Source organism: Mirounga angustirostris, unplaced genomic scaffold, assembly GCF_029215605.1.
Source record: "Mirounga angustirostris isolate CCGP_5_RB_7025 unplaced genomic scaffold, mMirAng1.0.hap1 SCAF_14, whole genome shotgun sequence".
Taxonomy (NCBI): Eukaryota; Metazoa; Chordata; class Mammalia; order Carnivora; family Phocidae; genus Mirounga; species Mirounga angustirostris.
This window is the reverse complement of record NW_026991722.1, coordinates 64,631,474-64,650,846: the sequence shown is the minus strand read 5'-3', so window position 1 is coordinate 64,650,846 and position 19,373 is coordinate 64,631,474. Positions and strand designations below refer to the sequence as shown.

The window sequence follows — 19,373 nt, the reverse complement described above, 5'->3', positions numbered from 1 at the left end:
AGCCTGGGGAACCTTGCAAAGCCCGGTCACCCTCCCCTCTGGAACCAGAGTCACGCTCTCACTCCGTGGCTGCCAATTCTCTCTCATGCTCTAGCGTCGCATATGTTGCTTGCTCCACCAGGAACATTCCTCTCCAACTGTGCTTGTTGAACTTCAGAATCTGCAAGTGTCAGCTCAGAGGTCACTTCTTTTTTTTTTTTAAGATTTTATTTATTTATTTGTCAGAGAGACAGAACGCAAGCAGGGGGAGAGGCAGGCAGAGGGAGAAGCAGGCTCCCCGCCGAGCAAGGAGCCCGATGTGGGACTCGATCCCAGGACCCTGGGATCATGACCTGAGCCGAAGGCAGACGCTTAACCGACTGAGCCACCCAGGCGTCCCGAGGTCACTTCTTCTTGAAGCTTTCCTTGACCCCTCCTCTGGGCTCCTGCAACCCCCAAGCTGCCCTCTCACAGTACCTATTGATGAGGGAACAGAAGGCAAGCTGAGGACCAAGCCGAAGCTGGCGCCCAACCCCCCACCCCCCTTTGGGATATATGTGACATTCCTCAGGCACTCCTGGCTGCCCTAAAGGAAAAACAAATGGTTAACTGATAGAGATCACAGTCTTGCAAGACAGGAGTCTCCCTCAGTTTACAAATGTCCTAGTGATTTACAAGGAAGAGGCTTTCAATAGCCTAACTTCCAAGAGACCCATAACTCAGTTTCCTGAAGCCCTAACATCACCCTCCCCTCCATAAACTGAAGGGAGACTGAGATGCAAGGAAATGTAAATAAAATTGAATTTCTTTTGAACCTAAAGCCCACTGACAAGGACTTGTGATAGGAGGAATGTAACATTCCTCCAGGAAACTCCCAACTGTCTTCATGTTAGTGCCTCATTAGAGGGAAAAACAGCAGTGGCTTGACAATAACCAGGCCTCCAGTATCCTGAGAGTCTTTAGCAAATGACAGTCCTTCTGGGCACCCCCTTTGTCCTCACCTCCCCAACTCCTGAGTATGTAATCAGCCCCTCCTCAAGACCACAGGGCAGCCCCTCTCTCTGCCCACGGGGCCTGTCCCTGTGCTTTAATAAACCACCATTTTGCACCAAAGACTCCTCAAGAATTCTTTCTTGGTCGTCGGCTCCAGACTCCACCCCACTGAACCTCACCTATACTCCCAAACTGTATCACCTATGACACTTGTCATCTCCTCCTCCCTCCCTCCCCCAAGGAAGTGAGGCCAGAGGGTAGGGTTGCAGAGGCTTCTCCCCTCTGCGGGGGCCCTGGGCCCCCTCAGAAGGAGAGGGTGGGAGGTCCTGGGCAGCCAGGGGTTGGGACTGAACCCAGGGCTGGGGGGTGGCGGCTGGATCCTGTCCCCAGTGGAAGTGTCCCTTTAATAGCTTGCTGGCCTGGGCCAGCTAGGGCTCCTGCTTTACTTCCCATTCAGCGGTGTTTGCAGCTGCTGTGCTGACTCATGCACCCCAGCAGCCCACAGGAGCTGGAAGCATGGGCTCCGCAGGGGCCTTGGCAGGCTGGGGGCTTCTGGATTACAAAACGGAGAAGTATGTGATAACCAGGAATTGGCGGGTGGGCGCCCTGCAGAGGCTGCTGCAGCTTGGGGTCATGGCCTACGTGGTAGGGTAAGAGAAAGACTCCTGGGCCACACTTGGCTGGGGGGATAATGACTGGGCCTGCTGGGCTGAGGGTTGACGGTTTGACTCTTCAGGGGCTGAGCTGGTGGTAGCAGAGGGGAGCAGGTTGGGATAGGGAGGAAGTAGGCAGAGGGAGGATCTTTGTCTGTCTAGAAGCCAGTGGATACAAGAGCAAGCTGTGGGTCTGGGTCCTCCTGTGTGCCCACCTCCTTCCTTTCCTGGGCCTTGTTTCCAGGCCCATACTGATCTCTGGGCACAGAGCAAGATGTGTCCCTATCTGTACCAGGAGGCCCCTGGTGGGGCAGGAGGTATAGTCCCTGATGCTTGGGAGAGCTGGGAGACCACCAGTTTTAGCTGGGTCAGGGGAGTCTTTAAGGAGGACTTGGGCCTAGCCAGGGCAGGGGGCGGGTGTTGGCTGGTGAAAGAGGTGGTGGTGGGCATCTCCAAGCCTATGAGTGCCTGATAGGGGACACCCATGAAAGGCACTGGCTGTCTGATCATGGTTGGAGCTTCTGGCCTGTGCAGGGTGTTTGGGGTGGGAAATGAGGCTGGAGGGGAGGCAGGGGCCCTGCATGCTGGGCTGGGAGCCTGGAGGGTGTGTGAGGAGAGAGGCCGAGAGGGTGGGGCCCGCTCTGCCACTGCTCACCATGGACCAGAGACAGGCCACACTGCCCATCGCTTCTTCCTAAGGTGGGCTCTCCTCGCCAAAAAAGGATACCAGGAGCGAGATCCGGACCCCCAGATTTCCGTCATCACCAAACTCAAAGGGGTTTCGGTGACCCAGATCAAGGAGCTGGGTCACCAGCTGTGGGACGCGGCGGACTTTGTGAAGCCACCACAGGTAGGTGCCTTGGTCCTGCTGCCAGGCAGTGATACCCCTGACACCACCCTTGCGGCGAGTGTGTGCGTGAGGGGCACATGAGGCCCGAGCAGGGTATTGGCACCGCATAGGGTCGGGCTTGGGAAGGGCCTTACAGAGGAGCGGTGCCTGGACGGGGCTTTCCGGGATGTGTAAGAGGTTTCCGGGTGGACAGAAGCCAGGTCAGAGGAACTGTCTTTATAAAGGCTGCCCCTGGAAGACTGGAATGTTTAGGAACTCAAGGCTGGAGCTTGAGGATGGGGCGGGAGAAGTGGAGGGGACTAGGGTCTGAGCTTCCTGAATGCTCCCCTCCCTGACCTGGGGCATGGCTCTCAGGTGCTCCTCCTCTGCCCCTCCCACACAGCATTTCCAGCTCCTTCTTCCCCCACCCAGATTGTCCATAGCTTCGGTTTCTACCTTTATCCTGCCAATGCCAAAACTGTAGCCCCAGTGACTGCCTGCCCCAAGTGCCACCTGCCTCCTGGGTGCACATCCACCACATCCAAAGAGGAATCATCTCCCTCTCCCGGCGTGGCCTCTTTTCATCCAGTGGGGGCCAAAGCTGGACCTGTGCCTCCCTTCTGTGCATATTCCGTTTCCTAGCAGTGTTCACTGCTGCCTGGGTCATACCTGGATGAGGCCGTGAGCTTCTAGTGGGTCCCTGGTGCACGCCGCCCAGCAGCCAGCCTGAGCTTTCCTATGTGATATCAATCAGAGCCTGCCAAACCTTGTTTCCACTCTGGGAAGACTCCTTTTCCATGGTGGTGGCCACCAAGTCCAGATCTTGACCACTGTCACACCCGCTGCCTTCTCTCCTTCCTGGGTGTGCATTGCCCCAAACTTGCAGAGCTCACACACGCAGCACTTGGGTGTCAGCCACCCGGCCTGTCCTTAGCCACCCTTTGCCCAGGTGGAACTCATCACCTGCTCCACTCGGCCCTGACTATGCGTGCAATTGAGGGGTCCACCTCCCCTTTACCTTGGGCAGGTCCCCAGTCCAACTCAGCTCTGGATCTTCAGTGCCTAGAAGCAGGAGGCGCTTGGACAATTCTGGTTGAGAGAATGAGTATGAACATGAAAAATACACTTGTCTCAAAGAGGCAGCTGTGGGCTTCTCGAAATGGCCAGAAACCCAGCCAGCTTCTTATCTCTACTTCAGCTGGCTTCACTGGAGGTACTTTCCTGACTTGATCAGGCCAGGACCCTTTTCCCCACCAGCCAAGCTGCCAGTTCTGTCCTCTCCCTTTGGGGGAGGGAAGCAGGGACCAACCCTGACACTTGCTTTCTAGGGAGAGAACGTGTTCTTCTTGGTGACCAATTTTCTCGTGACACCAGAACAAGTTCAGGACAGATGCCCAGAGGTAAGCCTGCCCAGGAGCTTCCCAGCAGGTCCCTAGTTCCTCTGCCAGCCCTGCATCACCAGCCATGTCCCCCGTTCTCCTTCCCACGTAACTGAGGGTTCATTATGTGCTCCTGTATGTCAGGCACTGAGCTAAAACCTTTCCGTGAATCATTCCACTTAATCTTCACAAATACCCTGCTGGTAGGAATTACTGCGATCCCATTTAAGATGAGAAGATAGGGTCTCAGCAAGGTAGACTCTCGTGCTCAAGGCTATCCAGCCTCTGGACCTCTGAGCTGTCTTCTGGAGCCTTCCACCGTAGCCCTCTGTGAGATGTCCTGGCCCTTCCTGCCCTGGTCCCACCTCTGGGCACCCTTCAGGTTGTCAATGTAACACCCAGAATTGGGTACAAGGCTCAGGTGAGCTCTAATAGCAAGAGGCTAGATCACCTTCTCTTTTCTTCTTTTTTTGTAAGATTTATTTATTTATTTTTAGCGAGAAAGAGCGTGGGCAAGCGTGAGCAGGGGTGTGTGTGGGGGTAACTGGTGCAGAGGGAGAGAAAGAATCCTGAAGCAGACTCCCTGCTGAGCGAGGAGCCCCATGTGGGGCTCGATTCAAGGACCCTGAGATCATGACCTGAGCCAAAATCAAGAGCCAGCCTCTTAACAAACTGAGCCACCCAGGCGCCCTAATCACCTCCTCTTTTCTATGTGCAGTCTCTATTAATGTGTCCCAAGTCAGCTTCCATTTTTGTGGCCATACACAGCACACTCCTGCTGATGCTGAGCTCAGGGTCACTTATGATCTCTGGATATTTTTCACTACAACTGTGGTCACACCAGAGTCTCTCACCCCCTATTCTTATCTATTTCTCATCCAGAATCACAGGTTTTCCGCCTGAAATCTCACCTTTTCCCCTTGCCTGAGGATGTCCCACAGATCCAGTGTCTGTCACAGAGCACACTTACTCTTCTCTCCAGCTGTGGGGTTTTTTCCAAAAATTTTTTTACTGTGATAAAATAAATGTGACATAAAATTCACCTTCTTACCCATTTCTACGTGTATGGTTTCCAGCTGTGGATTTTGTTTGAGCAGTTGGCACCCAACACATAGCCCTGGAAGCCTACCTCCGTGGTGACCTCTTTTTAAAATCCAGCCTGACATTTAATTGCTTATGGGGCTGGAGAGTAACTGTGTGGTCACCTGTCCCCTATGTCCTGGTTGTTGGTGCCACCACAGATACTGGGGGTGTCACATGTCCCAGGCTGGCCCCGTCCGCAAAGGAGGTAAAGCATGTGTACAAAGGATGTGCAAATGCACATGATGTCTTTCTTTTACTAAATGTTCAGAAGACATCTAATTAATGTTGAGTGTGTAGGCTGTCCTGAAATTTCACTGAAGCCATCATTCTGCGTTTTCTGGAATCCATGTGATTCCTCTTTGCCTCATGTCCCGGCTTTGAGCTCTTCCCATGAAACTTCCGGGGCTGGGAAGGAATTCATCAGATCTGACAACATGACTTCCTGAGACTAGCCAGCGCTCCTGCCATCTCCTCTCGGGGGTCCTGGTCATCCGGTCCCTCCCAACACATGCACTGTTCTTCTTGGAGAGTCCAGCCTCCAGCAAACACCTGCTGAGCCTCGGGATGGGTTGTGTGTGTGTGTGTGTGGGTGGGTGGGGGGCAGACCCGATGCTGGGGATGCAAAACTCCGCCGCTTGTATCTCAAGCAGCTCTTGCATAGGCAGCCCAGCCAAGGAGGCAGTTCCTGGGATGCGGGCAGAGCCCATAGCTGGAGACGCAGGGAGGCATGTCTGCCGGCCCAGGGCCTCAGGAAGGCTTTCCCACAGGACTGGAGACTCAAGTGGGATCTTGAGAATGTCCAAGCAGAGGGAGCTGTGTGAGCAAAGGCCCCAAGCTCTGTGAGATGAGGCACCTCCGGGGTCACCTGCTTCAGAGTGGGGTTGGAGCCTAGATTTGGATTGAGGTGGCGAGGGGGTAACCCGAGATCTCAGGGGCCCTATGAATTCTGCTAAGGAGCTGAACTTGATCACAGGAGTGCAGCGGAGGCCGAGATGGTCTCTGCTGAATGAATGGAGGCAGATGATGCAGAGACCAGGCCCTGTGGTGGTCATCATGGGGTCCGATTGGAGGAGATGGCAGCCCAGCCGGGGCGGGGGGGAGAGGATGGGCGGACTCAGGACACAGGTGGCCCTACTCTGTCCTCTGCCCACTTATCACAGTCCCCACCCCTCATGGTCCCACTGTCTCATTTGGCCTAGAGTCCCCGAACCCTTCTTGCCACCGTGGCACTGGGCTCGTGAGCCAGGTGACCCGAACCATGGCGTTCATTGTCAGCCTAGGGCGGAATGTATCTGTGAGAGTGTGCTTTCCTCTCTAGGCTCTAGGGCCCCCAGAAAGCTTGCCACCTCCCCCTTCTGACTGACCCCTAGAATAGTGTGAGCGTGCAGGCGCTAATGTCCCTGTTTTACGGAAGAACAAACAGTGTGTGTGGTCCTACCCACTTCCCTACCCAGACCCCTCCAACCAGGGCCCTGCCCTTTGTTCCCCACACCCAGTCCCTCCACCCTGGCATGAACTTGCCCTTCGCAGAGTCCCTTCACCTTCCCTGTTCTGTCATCTGAGTTGGACCAGAGGATCTGGGCCTCCAGCAGGGAGAGAACTATCAGGAAGGAAGGAAGCTTGCTCTGCCTTGGAATACAGCACCTGAATCCCTAGCTGGCCGGGGGGCTGCTCGCTACCGTCCTCTGACCACCTCCTTTTATTTGTACCCTCCAGCTTTCCCATGTGCCCCCCCAAACTCAGGCATCTCTATGGGGCTAAGGCAGTGGGGGCCGCACCTGCAGGCTTCAAGGCTGGGTCATAGAGGGGAGCCATACCCCGGGCCCTTGGCAACTCTGCTTTCCCCACCTCAGCACCCCTCCATCCCGCTGGCCAATTGCTGGGCCGATGAGGACTGTCCCGAAGGGGAGACAGGGACGCACAGCCACGGTAACTGTGGGCCCTGTCTTCCAGTGCCTCCCCTGGGTGGGGGCTCCAGGGGCTGGGCTGGGACCCTGGGTGGCTCTTGAGGGCAGGCCTGGTGGTGCCTCTGTGTCTCTCCTTTCTGTCAACGGCCCCCTGGCCCTACCCCCGCCCCTCCCCTGGCCCTGTGGAAATTTGAGGGCCTGGAGTTTGCCTTGTTTTCTCAAGGCATAAAAACGGGCCAATGTGTGGAATTCAACGGGACCCACAGGACCTGCGAGATCCAGGGCTGGTGCCCTGTGGAGAGCAGCACTGTGCCCGAGTAAGTGTGTCTCCCCCGCCCCACCCCCGCCCAGGACAGGGCCCCAGAACCGCAGAGCCTGCCCTTCCCTTCCCCTCTGCCCGCAGGAAGCCCCTACTGTTCCAGGCAGAGAACTTCACCCTGTTCATCAAGAACACTGTCACCTTCAGCAAGTTCAACTTCTCCAAGTAAGCGTGGGTGGGTCCTGCTGGCCCCCGACCCTCCTGGTCTCCTACCTGGCCTGACCCCCCCGTCCCATCCCCCACCCCCCAGGTCCAACGCCTTGGACACCTGGGACGCCACTTACTTCAAGCGCTGTCGCTATGACTCACGCTACAGCCCCTTCTGCCCGGTGTTCCGCATTGGGGACCTCGTGGCTGCGGCTGGAGGGGTCTTTGAGGACCTGGCACTGCTGGTGGGTCCATGGGGGGCAGGGTTCCAGGAGGGCTCAGGGAGAGGGTCCGGAGCCTATGTGCCAGTGAAGCAGCGATATGCCATGTGCAGGGAGGTGCCGTGGGCGTCCGAGTCCACTGGGATTGTGACCTGGATGCTGGGGGTTCCGACTGCCGGCCCCACTACTCCTTCCAGCTTCAGGAGAGGAGCTACAACTTCAGGTGCGGCCCCCACTACCCTCTAGCTGCTCCTTGGCCAGGTCACCCCTCCACCTGTCCTCCTGTGGCAGCCAGGACCCACCACACGGTGGCCCACCCCTCCGGGCACTCCACTGTGTGTGCAAGGAGGGCCCCAGGCCCAGGAGGGGTGTTCTCAGCCTCTCTCCTGATCCGGTCCCCCCCTCTGTCCCCTGGGACTCCTCACCCCCAGCCCCTCCCCCACTACTCCCCCCCCCCCCCCCCCCGCCCCGCGCCCAGCCTCTCTCTCCTCGGCACAGGGGCGTTTCTTTTTTACTTTTGCCTTAGGTCTTATCTAAAAATTCTCAAAAACCTATAGAAAAGTTCAAAGATTGGTACTGTGCACACCCGTACCCATATACCCTTTATCTGGGTTCTCTAGGGTTTTTTTGTTTTGTTTTGTTTTGGGTTTTATTTTTTACCATTTTGCCACATTTGCTTTCTCTCTCCCTCTCTAGAGTAAGCTGGATTTATTTATTTATTTATTTATTTATTTATTTATTTATTTATTTAGATTAATTAAAATATGTATTGAGCAGCTAGGGAGATACAAAAGTGATTAAAACATTGTCAAAGAGGTGAGGCAAATGCACACATCATAGAAAGCCAGTGTAAGGGGTCACTGAATCACAGCAGTCAAAAGAAAAGTGCTTTAGGAGATCAAGAATGAGATTGCTTCCAGCCGGATATATGTAGATAGATTTCAAAGGGAACTATTTGAAAGTGAGTGGCAGAAGAATGAGGACCTCCCCCACGTGACTGCTGTCCCCTTGTCACACTCAAGAAATTTAACATTGGCAGAGGATATTTAAATTTCCCCAACTGTGCCAGTAATCGTCTCGTATCTTTTTATCTTCCAATCCGGGATGCACTCAGGGATCTTGCATTGCATTTACTGTCGCATCTCTGAGTCTGCTAAACAGGCCCCCCCCGCCCCCCCCCCCCCGCCAGTATCCTCCTGTCACTTCCTGGTCATTGTCACGAATATGCACACAACAGCCACCAGGCCTGGAGGTGATGCCCCTTGACGTCCCCTTCACCCTTTAGACTCACACAGCCCAGGGCTTGCCTCCCTACCTGCCCTCACCCCCATGACCAGTGCCTGTGCAGGGACCCTTCTGTCCCCTCTGTCCCCTCAGCAGGCAAGGAGCTTCCAAGAGGCAGGTAGGTCCCAGTTTGCCTTTCCCCTGTGTTCCCAGCAATGATACAGGGTTGAGACAGCTGGGACTGGGGGTTTATAGAGTCAGTGGATGTTACCCATCCAGGCAGGAGGCCTGGAAGGGCGGGGCCAGCCCAGGAGTGACAGCAGCGCAAGCCACCACACTTTCTTTCCTGCTCTCAGGACAGCCACTCACTGGTGGAAGGCCTCAGGTGTGGAGGCCCGGAGTCTGCTCAAGCTCTATGGGATCCGCTTTGACATCCTTGTCACTGGGCAGGTAGGAGGTGCTAGGTGAAGGCAATGGGGGCTGGGGGTGGGAGGGGGAGATAGTCACAGCCCCAGAGGCTCAGTCCAGGTCGGTCTCAGGCAGGGAAGTTCGGGCTCATCCCTACGATCATCACTCTGGGCACTGGAGCAGCTTGGCTGGGTGTGGTGAGTCTGGCCAATGTGGGCTCCCTCTGGCTACAGCGACTGTATCCAGGCCGGCCCAAGTGCACACCGAGCACCCCGACCCCCACCGTGCATGATGTTGAGTCTGGGGGTGAGAGCTGGGGAGGTGGCCGAAGGGCAGCCTGAAGGCCAAGACACAGGTCTGCCCCGCCTCTCCCAGATCACTTTCTTCTGTGACCTGCTACTGTTGTATGTGGATGAAGAAGCCCATTTCTACTGGAGTACCAAGTATGAGGAGGTGAGCTGCGGGCCTGTCCGGGCCCTGGGCTCGGCTACACTTTGGAGGATACTGACCAGAGCCCTGATCTGATGTTCTCATCTGCAGGCAAAGGCCCCGAAGGTGACCACCAACTCTGAGCAGACAGAGCCAGCTTCTACACCCCCGCATGTGGCTGCCCAGGTGTCTTAGAGGGGGCCCAGTCTGGGAATCAGACACCAACACCAGAGTGGCCCATGCCCAGGCTCCGGGCCCCACTCACTGGCCTGTTCCTGAGGCTGTTTCCTGCTGGTTGCCGGGTGGGGACCCCGTCTTGGGGACCTGCTGGATAAAGCCCCAGCCGGACCAGGGTGGGAGGTTGGGGGAGAATTCTACCCTTCCACTCCCAGACAGACTGACCCTCTCCTGACTCCAGCTTCAGCAGGGTGCTGCCTGGGGGGGCCAGAGAAGCCAGTTTTGTATAGAGACCCACAGCAGAACAGGAGCCGCGGAGAAGGGGAGACCCTGGGGCACCCACGTGGCAGGGTAGTGGGCCAGTGGGGCTCTTCCTGTGTCTAGGTCTAGAGAACTCTCTCCTAGTCTCCGTCAGCAGTGTTCCCGGCAGTGGCCTGCTCACCAGCTGTCAGCACCGGCCCTCCCACTGGCTGTGGCAGACTCCAGCCCTCCTCCATCTGCCAGCACCCCTATTGTAGGTAGAGCCCCTCCCTCTCAGCTGCGCTGCTCTGGGGGCCATGCAACCAGAGTCTGAAGCAAGGTAGAAAGAAGCCTGACAAGAGGGATCAGGCTGCTCTGGCGTTGGGTTGCCTGGGGCAGGTTCCTACCCAACTCTGAATGAAGAGTGGGTAGGCAGATAATCCAACCCCTAGGGACCCCCAGGCAAGGACACAGGTACCCTTTGGTCTCACACCGGCCCAGTTAATGAGCATCAGCCCCTCCCTGGTGATGGCCCTCAGGCTATGGGGTTTGGGATAGGGAGGAGAGGGGGGAGGGCCTGAGATGGTGGTCACTGGGTCCTTTGGGATCTTCTATACGGCTCCTCATTAACCAACCCCCTCCCCAGCCCAACCCCTAGAACCTGCTCACTGGAGCCCTGGGGGTAGGGAGGCTGTACATCTGGAATTCACTGCTACCCAAGGTCATAGCCAAGAACCTGTCAGGGCATCTGCTTGTGCCAGACTGAGGCAACTGCATGCAGGAGACCTTGAATATAACCCCAGGTAGAGCCCAGTGGCTGGAAGGAATGTCCCTCACAAAGGACACAAAGGGGCCCTACAGGCTGGCTTGGCATCTTTCTGGAGTCTGATTCCTGACTGCTGGAGAATTTCCCCTGCCCCAGAGTCCCACAGTCAGGAGGGGAGGAACAGGGGCTGCAAGAGCCAAACTCCCTGTGGTCCCAGGGCAGAGGCAGGAATTTGGGAGTACCCACCCAAGGGAGGCAAGGGGCTTCTCTCTCATGGGTCCCTGGTGACCAGGAGTGAGCTGGCAGCTTGGCGGCAGAGCCACAAAGACCAGTTGGGGAGGGCCAGGGCTGGGGGCTCAGGCTGGGCTAGCATCTGGAATCATCTGGCACTTGGGGTCTCTGCTGCTTCTTAATCCCCAGAGCCGTGGGGTCTCTGCTGCTTCTCAATCCCCAGAGCCGTGTTCATGGGGAGGCAGGTTCAGGAGAGCCAAGGTGAGAGAACATGGCTCTGAGGCCTGGTTATTGGAGTGGGGTCACATGTACCTGGTTGTGCTCAGGGCTCAGAGAAAGCGGTCATAGCTGCAGAAAGTCAAGGAGTAAAGCCTGCTCAAACCAGCAGCTTCCTGTGTAGTCCTTATAGGCAAGAACGGGGAGTTGAAAGCATCTATGATGGACATAGTGTGGCTTTAGGGAGACCAGTGGGGAATGGGGAAGTGTGGGCCTGGGGACCCCCCAAGGACTGGGGCCTCACAGCCACCAGCTGGGCTCGGCGGTACTTGGAGCAGGCCCAGGCCTTGTGCATCCGTACGCAGGAGTGTATACCATACATGTGTGTAATATCCTAAGCCTTTATTGCAAAGCTCTTGAGGGAAGGGGGAGAGTACCAGCTGTGACAGCCAGACAGCTGTGGCCAGGGCCTGAGGCTGGAAGCAGCTGTTGCCTCAGTCTGCATGTGGGTGTGCATCGTCAAGGTAGCCATGCAGGCCATGCGGGCACATGCCCCAGAGGAGCCCTGGGCAGGCTTCGGGGACATGCTATGCTTTCTGGGAGCCTTGGGAACCCAGGAGGAACCTGCAACTCCACTGCCCTTTCTTTCTTTTTTTTTTTTTTTAAGATTTTATTTATTTATTTGACAGAGAGAGACAGCGAGAGAGGGAACACAAGCAGGGGGAGTGGGAGAGGAAGAAGCAGGCTTCCCGCCGAGCAGGGAGCCCGATGCGGGGCTCGATCCCAGGACCCTGAGATCATGACCTGAGCCGAAGGCAGACGCTTAACGACTGAGCCACCCAGGCGCCCCTCCACTGCCCTTTCTAGGCGACCTTTTTGGGGCCCAGGTTCTGCTCTCTGGATCTGCCCCCTCCAAGGGACATGTGGGGAGCCTGTGGTGGGGGGAGCCTGACTCTGCCCTTTTCGTGGACCCCTCCTCTCCTGGTGTGTGTAGGGGTGTATATAGCTCCCCTCTGAGCTGGGCAGAGGGCATCAGCCTGAGGGCAGGACTCCAGGACCCAGGCCGGGTGGTGTCTCCGATTCAGGGTTGTCCCAGAGCTGGTACCTCCCTCTTGCCAAACCTCGGCATCTTTGCTGTGGTTTGGGGACAATCCCCTGGTTCTTGGGGTGGGGGGCAGGAAAGCACTCAGCTCCACAAGGAATGAAATGGTGGACACAGCAGCAGGGCACGTGGCTGGCCAAGACGTTATTATTGTGGATATCTGGGGGCTGCGGGCCTCTCCCCCGCCCACCCTCACCCACCCCAGCCCACCCCACCTGCCCAAATAGCTGGAGTTGCTCATGAACAGGAAGGCGCTGGACAAAATATTCACCCACCACCAGCACTGGCCATGGCCCACTCCCCCAAACCCAAAACTAGGCACTTGGGCTAAGGCCCCCAGGTCTCGAGGACCCCTCAGCATGAGCAGTCCTGCAAACCTGAGCTGGCTCAGATAGAAGGGACTCCCAGCCCCTCTGGGCTCCTGAGGACGTGGGGGAGGGCAGAAGGCGCATGGACAGGCCTCCAGCTCGATTCATGGACTGGCGGGCTGCTCTGTGGGGCTGGGCTCCCGGGCGGGCACCTGGCTGGTGGGCTGCACCGTTTGTACTGCCTCCTCCAGGCTGGTGCTGGGGAACACCACGTAGCGTGTGGTGGTCAGCTCTGGCGCCTCCCGCTGGTTCTCTTTGCTGTGCCAGATGCCATAGCCAAAATACACGGCAAGGCCTGCAGGAGTTGCGAGAGACTGAGGGCCAGGTCCCAGCCCTGCTTGCCCTCCTTGCTTGCCTTCTTCCTGTGGCCCACCCAGGGCCCCAAGCCTGGCCCCCACTCACCGATCAGCAGCCAGATGGAGAAGCGCAGCCAAGTCAGGTAGCTTAGCTTCAGCATGAGGCAGATGTTGAGGAGGATGCTCAGGGCTGGAGTCAGGGGCACCATGGGGATCTGAGGGGGCAAGAACGGGGGCTGGGCTGGGCTGCAGGCAAGGTCTGCTGGCTCAGGGTCTGATTTCTCAAGAGTCCACAGAGCCTTTCTCCATCTCTGGAGATTTGGGAAACAAGAGCCCACTTGCCATGCAGAAAGAGAGAGAGATGGGTGTATGGGCCTCCCCCCACCCTATGAACCCTGGTTCATCCTGGCACAGCAGAGGAGGAAAGGGCAAAGAGAGCTAGCTGGGCTGAGAGCCAGGGGGCACTGGCTGGGGGAGGTACCTGGAAGGTGTCTTGCTGGGGTTGTTGCTGGTGGGCCCCCAGGACGAGGAGGCTGAGCAGAAATGCGACGGAGCTGAGCAGAAGCAGCAGGATGTAGCCCCAGTATGGGAGGTGCAGGGCCGAGTCCCCGAAGACCAGTACACTGGCCAGGGTGATGGCCGAGGCCACCAGGATGCTTAGTGCCCAAGCCACAGCAGCTCCAGGGCTGCCCCTACCTAGGAAGCCCAGGTAGGGCCTCAGAGCTGGCCGCAGCTGCCCGGGCTCAGGGCCTGAGGCCTGCTCGGTGCCCACCAGCTGTATGTGGTCTGAGAAAGAGTGGTACTCTTTGACCCTGGAGCCAGGGCTGGCTGGGCCTGGGGAACTGGATGCAGGGGCCTTCTGGAAGCGTAGCACAAGAATACTGGTGGCCACGAAAGTGTAGGCCAGCAGCGTGCCAATGGACAGGAACTGGACCAGTGCCTCGAGGTCCAGCAGCAGCGCCAGTAAACTCATGAGCCCCCCGAACACAACGATGCCCGCCAAGGGCACCTGCGTCCGGGGGTGCACTCGGGCAAACACCTGGAAGAAGAGCCCATCGACGGCCATGGCATAGACGATGCGTGGCAGGGAGAAGAGGCTGCTGAGCAGGACAGTGTTCATGGCTGTGGCAGAGGGTGGGGACTGGTCAGCATGGTGGAGAGGCCCATCAGGGGCCCCTGCTGGGAGCCAGGGCATGCACAACCCCTTGGGAACACGGGCATGAGTTTGTCTGGGATCTCAGAGTGAGCCTGAGTGTATGTGGGGTGTTGGATTGTTACCCCACCACTCCCACCCCCGCCACCAGGAATGGGACGCCCTAGTTTAGGTGACAGGCCCATCAGAGAATCTGATGAGGGCTGAGTCCTTCTCCCAGGAAAGGACCTGGAAGTGCACACTCAGAACTGACATTTCAGGTACCATTGGGAGGGGGCAGTGAGTAGGGCCCTTCCAACAAGCCTGGGTGGAGAGTCAAATGATTAGCACCTCCCTGGGCCCATTATGCAACTGGTAACAGATCCAGATGGAGACGTGTTCCCCGGGAAGCTTAGGGCAGGGCCCCGCTGCCCTGTTCACTCCCACCACGCGTGAAAGGCCCCTTACCGCAGATGGAGCCGGCCGCCACGATGAAGCCAGCCCAGCTGTAGCCCCGCCGGTAGAAGGCGTCGGCGAGTGCGGAGTCAGGGTTCAGGCTGTGCCACGGCACCATGAGGGTGAGCACGGTGGAGACGAGGATGTAGGCACCAGCTGCCAGGCCGAGCGAGATGGAAATGGCTATCGGCACAGCCCGCTTCGGGTTCCTGGCCTCCTCGCTGGAGGCGGCAATGACGTCAAAGCCCACGAAGGCGTAGAAGCAGGTGGCAGTGCCAGCCATGATGCCGGAGAGGCCAAAAGGCGCGAAGCCCCCCTCCTCGGCACTCCAGTTGTGCGGGCGGGCCAGGATAAAACCCAGGATGATGATGAAGAGGATGAGGACCAGGCTGACCACGGAGAACGTGTGGTTGAGCCAGGAGGAAACTCGGGCTCCGCAGGAGATGAAGGCAGAGGCCAGAAGTATGATCCCAGCAGCCAGGAAGTCTGGGTAGTGGGCCAGCAGCGGCACCTGCCAGGTTCCAATGTGGGCCTGGGTGAAGTTGTGGATGCGGTGGTTGAACATGGAGTCCAGGTAGCCACTCCAGGCACGGGCCACAGCTGCACCACCAATGAGGTACTCGAGCAGCACGTTCCAGCCGATGAGGAAGGCCCACAGCTCACCCATGGACACATAGGTGAACAGGTAGGCAGAGCCCGTGCGGGGCAACCGGGCCCCAAACTCTGCATAGCACAGGGCTGACAGCAGGGAGGCCACGGCGGCCACCGCGAAGGACAAGAGCACCGCAGGGCCGGCCATCTCCTTTGCCACAGTGCCTGTGAGCACATAGAGGCCGGAACCCACCATGCCACCCACGCCCAGCAGGGTCAGGTCCAGCGTGGACAGGCAGCGCCGCAGTGACGTCTCCATGGTAGACTCCTCCAGTGGCTTCAGCCGGTTCAGCCTCTGGCAGAAGCGTGCCAGGCTGGCAGGGCTGGGCAGCCCCCTGACCATGATGGGCAGCTGAGAGGAGCACCACGCCAGCTGCCAGCACCTACCGGGGCCGGAGGGGAATGACAGGTTGCCCAACCAGGTATTGACCAGGCTTCAGTCTGCTCTGTTTATCCCCCTGGGGACCCAAGTGCCTGCATAGCTAGCTTTGCCTGAGGGCTGGGATCAGTCAGGAGTGGGCAGGAGGTCACAGGGAAGAATGGGAATCCTGTCTGCCTCTGGGCAGGTGAGGGAGCCTTGTGCAGCTGGACCTGGGCGCTTCTGGGGAAGGGGGGGTGGTAGCTGAGGGTGAAAAGGGTGCAGCTCCAGGAAGCGCGGTTGGGAAATGCTCCTTGATCTGGCATCCAAGAGCAAGGTGGAAACCCCAGGCTTCCCGGGAGCTGGGCCAGGCCTCCAGGACCCGGAACAGGAGGGGCTCTGCTGTCCTGGGCGTGAACCAGGTGGCCACCTGGCCTCAGACAGTGGCACTCACCACACACACACACACACACACACACACGCGCGCGCGCGCACACACGCACACATGCACACACCGCCCCAGGGACTTGGGTATCTGCGTACCCGGCGGCCAGGAGGCGGGGCGCTCTTGGCCCGGCACCCCGAAGCCAAAGCTCCGTGCCCTGCCCCCGCCCCGACAGGCCACCGCCGCCACCGTCACCGCCACCCTCCGGCCGGGGATCCGAGGCTTTGCCTCCTCTCCGGCTGGAGCATGCCCCTGCAGGAGTCGCTGAGACTCACCTGCTGTCACTGCGGCCGCCGCTGCGCACGCTGTGGCTGCGCTGCCTGGCTGACGCCGCCCGCGCACAGAGCCCGCCCCCAGCCCTTCTGCGCCGGAGCCAGCGCAAGGCCCCACCCACCTCGCTGTCACACAAGCACCCAGATCGCCCACCGTACCCATACCTCACACGACGGAGACCTGAACGTTTCCCAGATCTAGGGAAATGCTGTTACTGTGTCTGGTTCACAGATGAGGAAGCCCAGGCCACCAGGTAGGTGACTAATCCAGATCACCGAGGTAGCCTTGGGAGGCAGGCAAGTTTAAGGACGGGGTCTGGAGGGATCTGGAACCCACCCGCTTGCCACTGCTGCAGTAACCCTCCTTGATTCTTCACCTCCGCACAGCTGGTCACCATCCAAGTTCCCCTCCCCCAACATTGGGGCGTTTGGGGGGCTGCAGGGAGTCAGGCAAACCTCTGGTAAGATGAGAGTGGGGGTCTGGCTGAGAGGCCCCAGGCAATCCGTGACCTGTCCTGTACAGGTGGCGGTAGGCCACTCTCATACATTGGTGAGGGAGTGCAGAGCTTTTGGGAGTGTTCTGTGAGTTGGAAAAATTCATACTGGCTGCTCTGAGCCTTGTCCTAAAAGGCGGCAATCCAAAGCCTTCCAGCTCAGGGCACCCCTGGGGCCCTTCAGATGCCAGTGACAGTCCCTCCTGGCCTAGAAGCTCCTGTCAGGCTTAGAGAACCCTGGGGGACCCCAACAGCAGCTTCCCACTTGTGGGTATCCATGAGAGGTCATATGCTGAGCACCTACTCCATGCCACTCCCCACACCACAGACAGTCCCCGTGTCCCATCATATAGCCATTGCAAATTCCCCTCAGGCTTACTTATTCCTGGGGCTGAGGGGTCTTTGTCCTTCTGCTCTTTCTACTTTTTGAAAGTGAAAAAGTTGGTGTGACATGGTGTTAACTTGTCAGCAAAATGATGACAATCCATGCAAGCAAAGCAAAACCAAAACAGATTTTAGGGGTACCTGCAGCCACTCTGGATCAATGAGCTAGCGACAGGATGGTGGACTCCCAGACAAGATGGTCCCACTTGGAACACTCTGCCTTGGCCAGCCCCCTTGATCCCTTCTGATATTCGGCTGATGTTATCTTGAAGAGCTTCAGATGGGCTCCCACTTCCTACAGGGATGACATCTCCCTTACCTTGCTCCCCCTTGGCCTGAACATAACCGAGCAGATGTTTCTTGTCCTGAGATGCCTCCACAAAAATCTAGAAAAATGCATTTCAACCCAAGAGACTGGGGCAGGTTTGTAACAGAAGCTCCCCCAAGGCCTTGAGGGAGGCCTGAGAGCTGGTATGAAGTGTTTCAGAGAACTGACTTTTAATCCATCCAGAGAAGGCTCTTGCCACATATATGAGTACATATTTGAGGGCAGACATGATTGACACAGTGAATTGTAACTTTCGGGGATATGACTGGGCCAAGTTCTGGGACCCCATTGAACAAGGCAGTTACAAAGAGCAACCTGATGAAGATGCAGTGAAGCTAAAGCACCAAAAAGAAAAAAGAAGGAAGAGGAGGAGGAGGGGGAGCACAGGAGGGAATACCTCCTAACTTATTCTACAAAGCCAAAGGCATCACAAGAAAGAAGAACTACAGACTACTACCTGTTATATATATAGATGCAGACTTTCTCAACAAAATACTAGCAGATTGAATCCAGCAACATATAAAAAGGGCCAGTGGAATTTATCCCAGGAATGCAAGTTAACATAGGAAAATCAAGCAATGTAACATGCCATACTAATAGAATAAAGAACCAAAGCACATGATCATCTTAACATATACAGAAAAAAAGCACTCAACACATGAGGAATAAAAGGGAACATCCACAGCCTGCTATGAAAAACCTTTGGCGGGGCGCCTGGGTGGCTCAGTCGTTAAGTGTCTGCCTTCGGCTGGGGTCATGATCCCAGGGTCCTGGGATTGAGCCCCTCATAGGGCTCCCTGCTCGGCGGGAAGCCTGCTTCTCCCTCTCCCACTCCCCCTGCTTGTGTTCCCTCTCTTGCTGTGTCTCTCTCTGTCAAATAAATAAAATCTTAAAAAATATATATATATTTATAAAGACATTTAGAATAATATGTCAATTATATCTCAAAAAAACTGGGAAAAAGGATGCTTAGAATAAATTTAACAAAAGAAATGCAAGACTTGGACACTGAGAACTACTAAATGTCATTGAAAGAAAGTAAAGAAGACCTAAATAAGTGGAAAGACATCCCATGTTCATAGACTGGAAGATAGTATATATATTTCTTTTTCTTTTTTTTTTTTTTAAGATTTTACTTATTTGACAGAGACACAGCGAGAGAGGGAACACAAGCAGGGGGAGTGGGAGAGGGAAAAGCAGGCTTCCTGCTGAGCAGGGAGCCTGATGCGGGGCTCGATCCCAGGACCCTGGGATCATGACCTGAGCCGAAGGCAGTTGCTTAATGACTGAGCCACCCAGCTGCCCCAATATATATATATTTTTAAAGATTTTATTTATTCATTTGAGAGAGAGAGCACAAGCAGGGGGAGAGGCAGAGGGAGAGGGAGAAGCAAACCCCCTGCCGAGCTGGGAGCCCGACATGGGGCTCAATTCCAGGACCTGGAGACCATGACCCAAGCCAAAGACAGATGCCCAACCATGTGAGCCACCCAGGTGCCCCTGGAAGACAGTATTGTTAAGGTGACAGTACTCCCCAAATCTGTCTGCAGATGCAATGTAATGCCTATCAAAAGCCCAACTGCCTGTTTTGCAGAAATTATCAAGCTGATCCTAAAATTTATATGGAAATGCAAGGGACCCAGAATAGCCAAAACAATTCTGAAAAAGAACAAAGTTGGAGGGGCGTTTGGCTGGTTCAGTTTGTGGGGCATGTGACTCTTAATCTCAGGGTTGTGAATTGAAGCCCCATGTTGGGTGGAGAGATCACTTAAAAAAATAAAACAATCTGGGGCACCTGGGTGGCTCATTTGGTTAAGTGTCTGCCTTCTGCTCAGGTCATGATCTCAGGGTCCTGGGATCAAGCCCCGAATTTGACTCCCTGCTCA

The 19,373-nt window shown here is 56.7% G+C and overlaps 2 protein-coding genes across 4 annotated transcripts; one reads left to right on the top strand and one right to left on the bottom strand.

Moving 5' to 3' along the window:
* Positions 1-1,281: 1,281 nt before the first annotated feature.
* P2RX6 (purinergic receptor P2X 6) lies at positions 1,282-11,369 on the top strand. 3 transcript variants are annotated; one of them, XM_045887175.3, is made up of 12 exons: positions 1,282-1,544; positions 2,325-2,475; positions 3,783-3,854; positions 6,770-6,845; positions 7,047-7,140; positions 7,227-7,307; positions 7,393-7,534; positions 7,624-7,733; positions 9,091-9,184; positions 9,274-9,339; positions 9,518-9,595; positions 9,683-11,369. In XM_045887175.3, the coding sequence occupies exons 1-12, from the start codon at positions 1,489-1,491 to the stop codon at positions 9,764-9,766; spliced, it is 1,104 nt and encodes a 367-aa protein (XP_045743131.1). In that variant the 5' UTR covers positions 1,282-1,488; the 3' UTR covers positions 9,767-11,369. The 3 variants fall into 3 exon arrangements, with proteins under 3 accessions (XP_045743131.1, XP_045743130.1, XP_064434116.1); XM_045887174.3 differs by having other exon boundaries at positions 1,282-1,622; XM_064578046.1 differs by lacking the exon at positions 9,274-9,339 and having other exon boundaries at positions 1,282-1,622.
* A 1,092-nt stretch (positions 11,370-12,461) lies between these two features.
* Positions 12,462-15,662, bottom strand: SLC7A4 (solute carrier family 7 member 4). Its single transcript, XM_045886455.2, has 4 exons — positions 14,568-15,662; positions 13,449-14,089; positions 13,074-13,182; positions 12,462-12,966 (listed from the first exon to the last, which is right to left on the bottom strand). The coding sequence occupies exons 1-4, from the start codon at positions 15,547-15,549 to the stop codon at positions 12,776-12,778; spliced, it is 1,923 nt and encodes a 640-aa protein (XP_045742411.1). The 5' UTR covers positions 15,550-15,662; the 3' UTR covers positions 12,462-12,775.
* Between the last annotated feature and the right edge of the window lie 3,711 nt (positions 15,663-19,373).

What these genes read in the sequence shown, in the direction of transcription:
- SLC7A4 (XM_045886455.2), bottom strand. Translation starts at nt 15,549, where the DNA reads ATGGTCAGGGGGCTGCCCAGCCCTGCCAGCCTGGCACGCTTCTGCCAG. An exon ending in GGCGGCCGGCTCCATCTGCG is followed by an intron (nt 14,090 to 14,567) that starts GTAAGGGGCCTT and finishes CCTCTGCCACAG; the next exon opens with CCATGAACACTGTCCTGCTC. An exon ending in CCCAGCAAGACACCTTCCAG is followed by an intron (nt 13,183 to 13,448) that starts GTACCTCCCCCA and finishes TTGCCCCCTCAG; the next exon opens with ATCCCCATGGTGCCCCTGAC.
- P2RX6 (XM_045887174.3), top strand. Translation starts at nt 1,489, where the DNA reads ATGGGCTCCGCAGGGGCCTTGGCAGGCTGGGGGCTTCTGGATTACAAA. An exon ending in ACTTTGTGAAGCCACCACAG is followed by an intron (nt 2,476 to 3,782) that starts GTAGGTGCCTTG and finishes CTTGCTTTCTAG; the next exon opens with GGAGAGAACGTGTTCTTCTT. An exon ending in GACAGGGACGCACAGCCACG is followed by an intron (nt 6,846 to 7,046) that starts GTAACTGTGGGC and finishes TGTTTTCTCAAG; the next exon opens with GCATAAAAACGGGCCAATGT.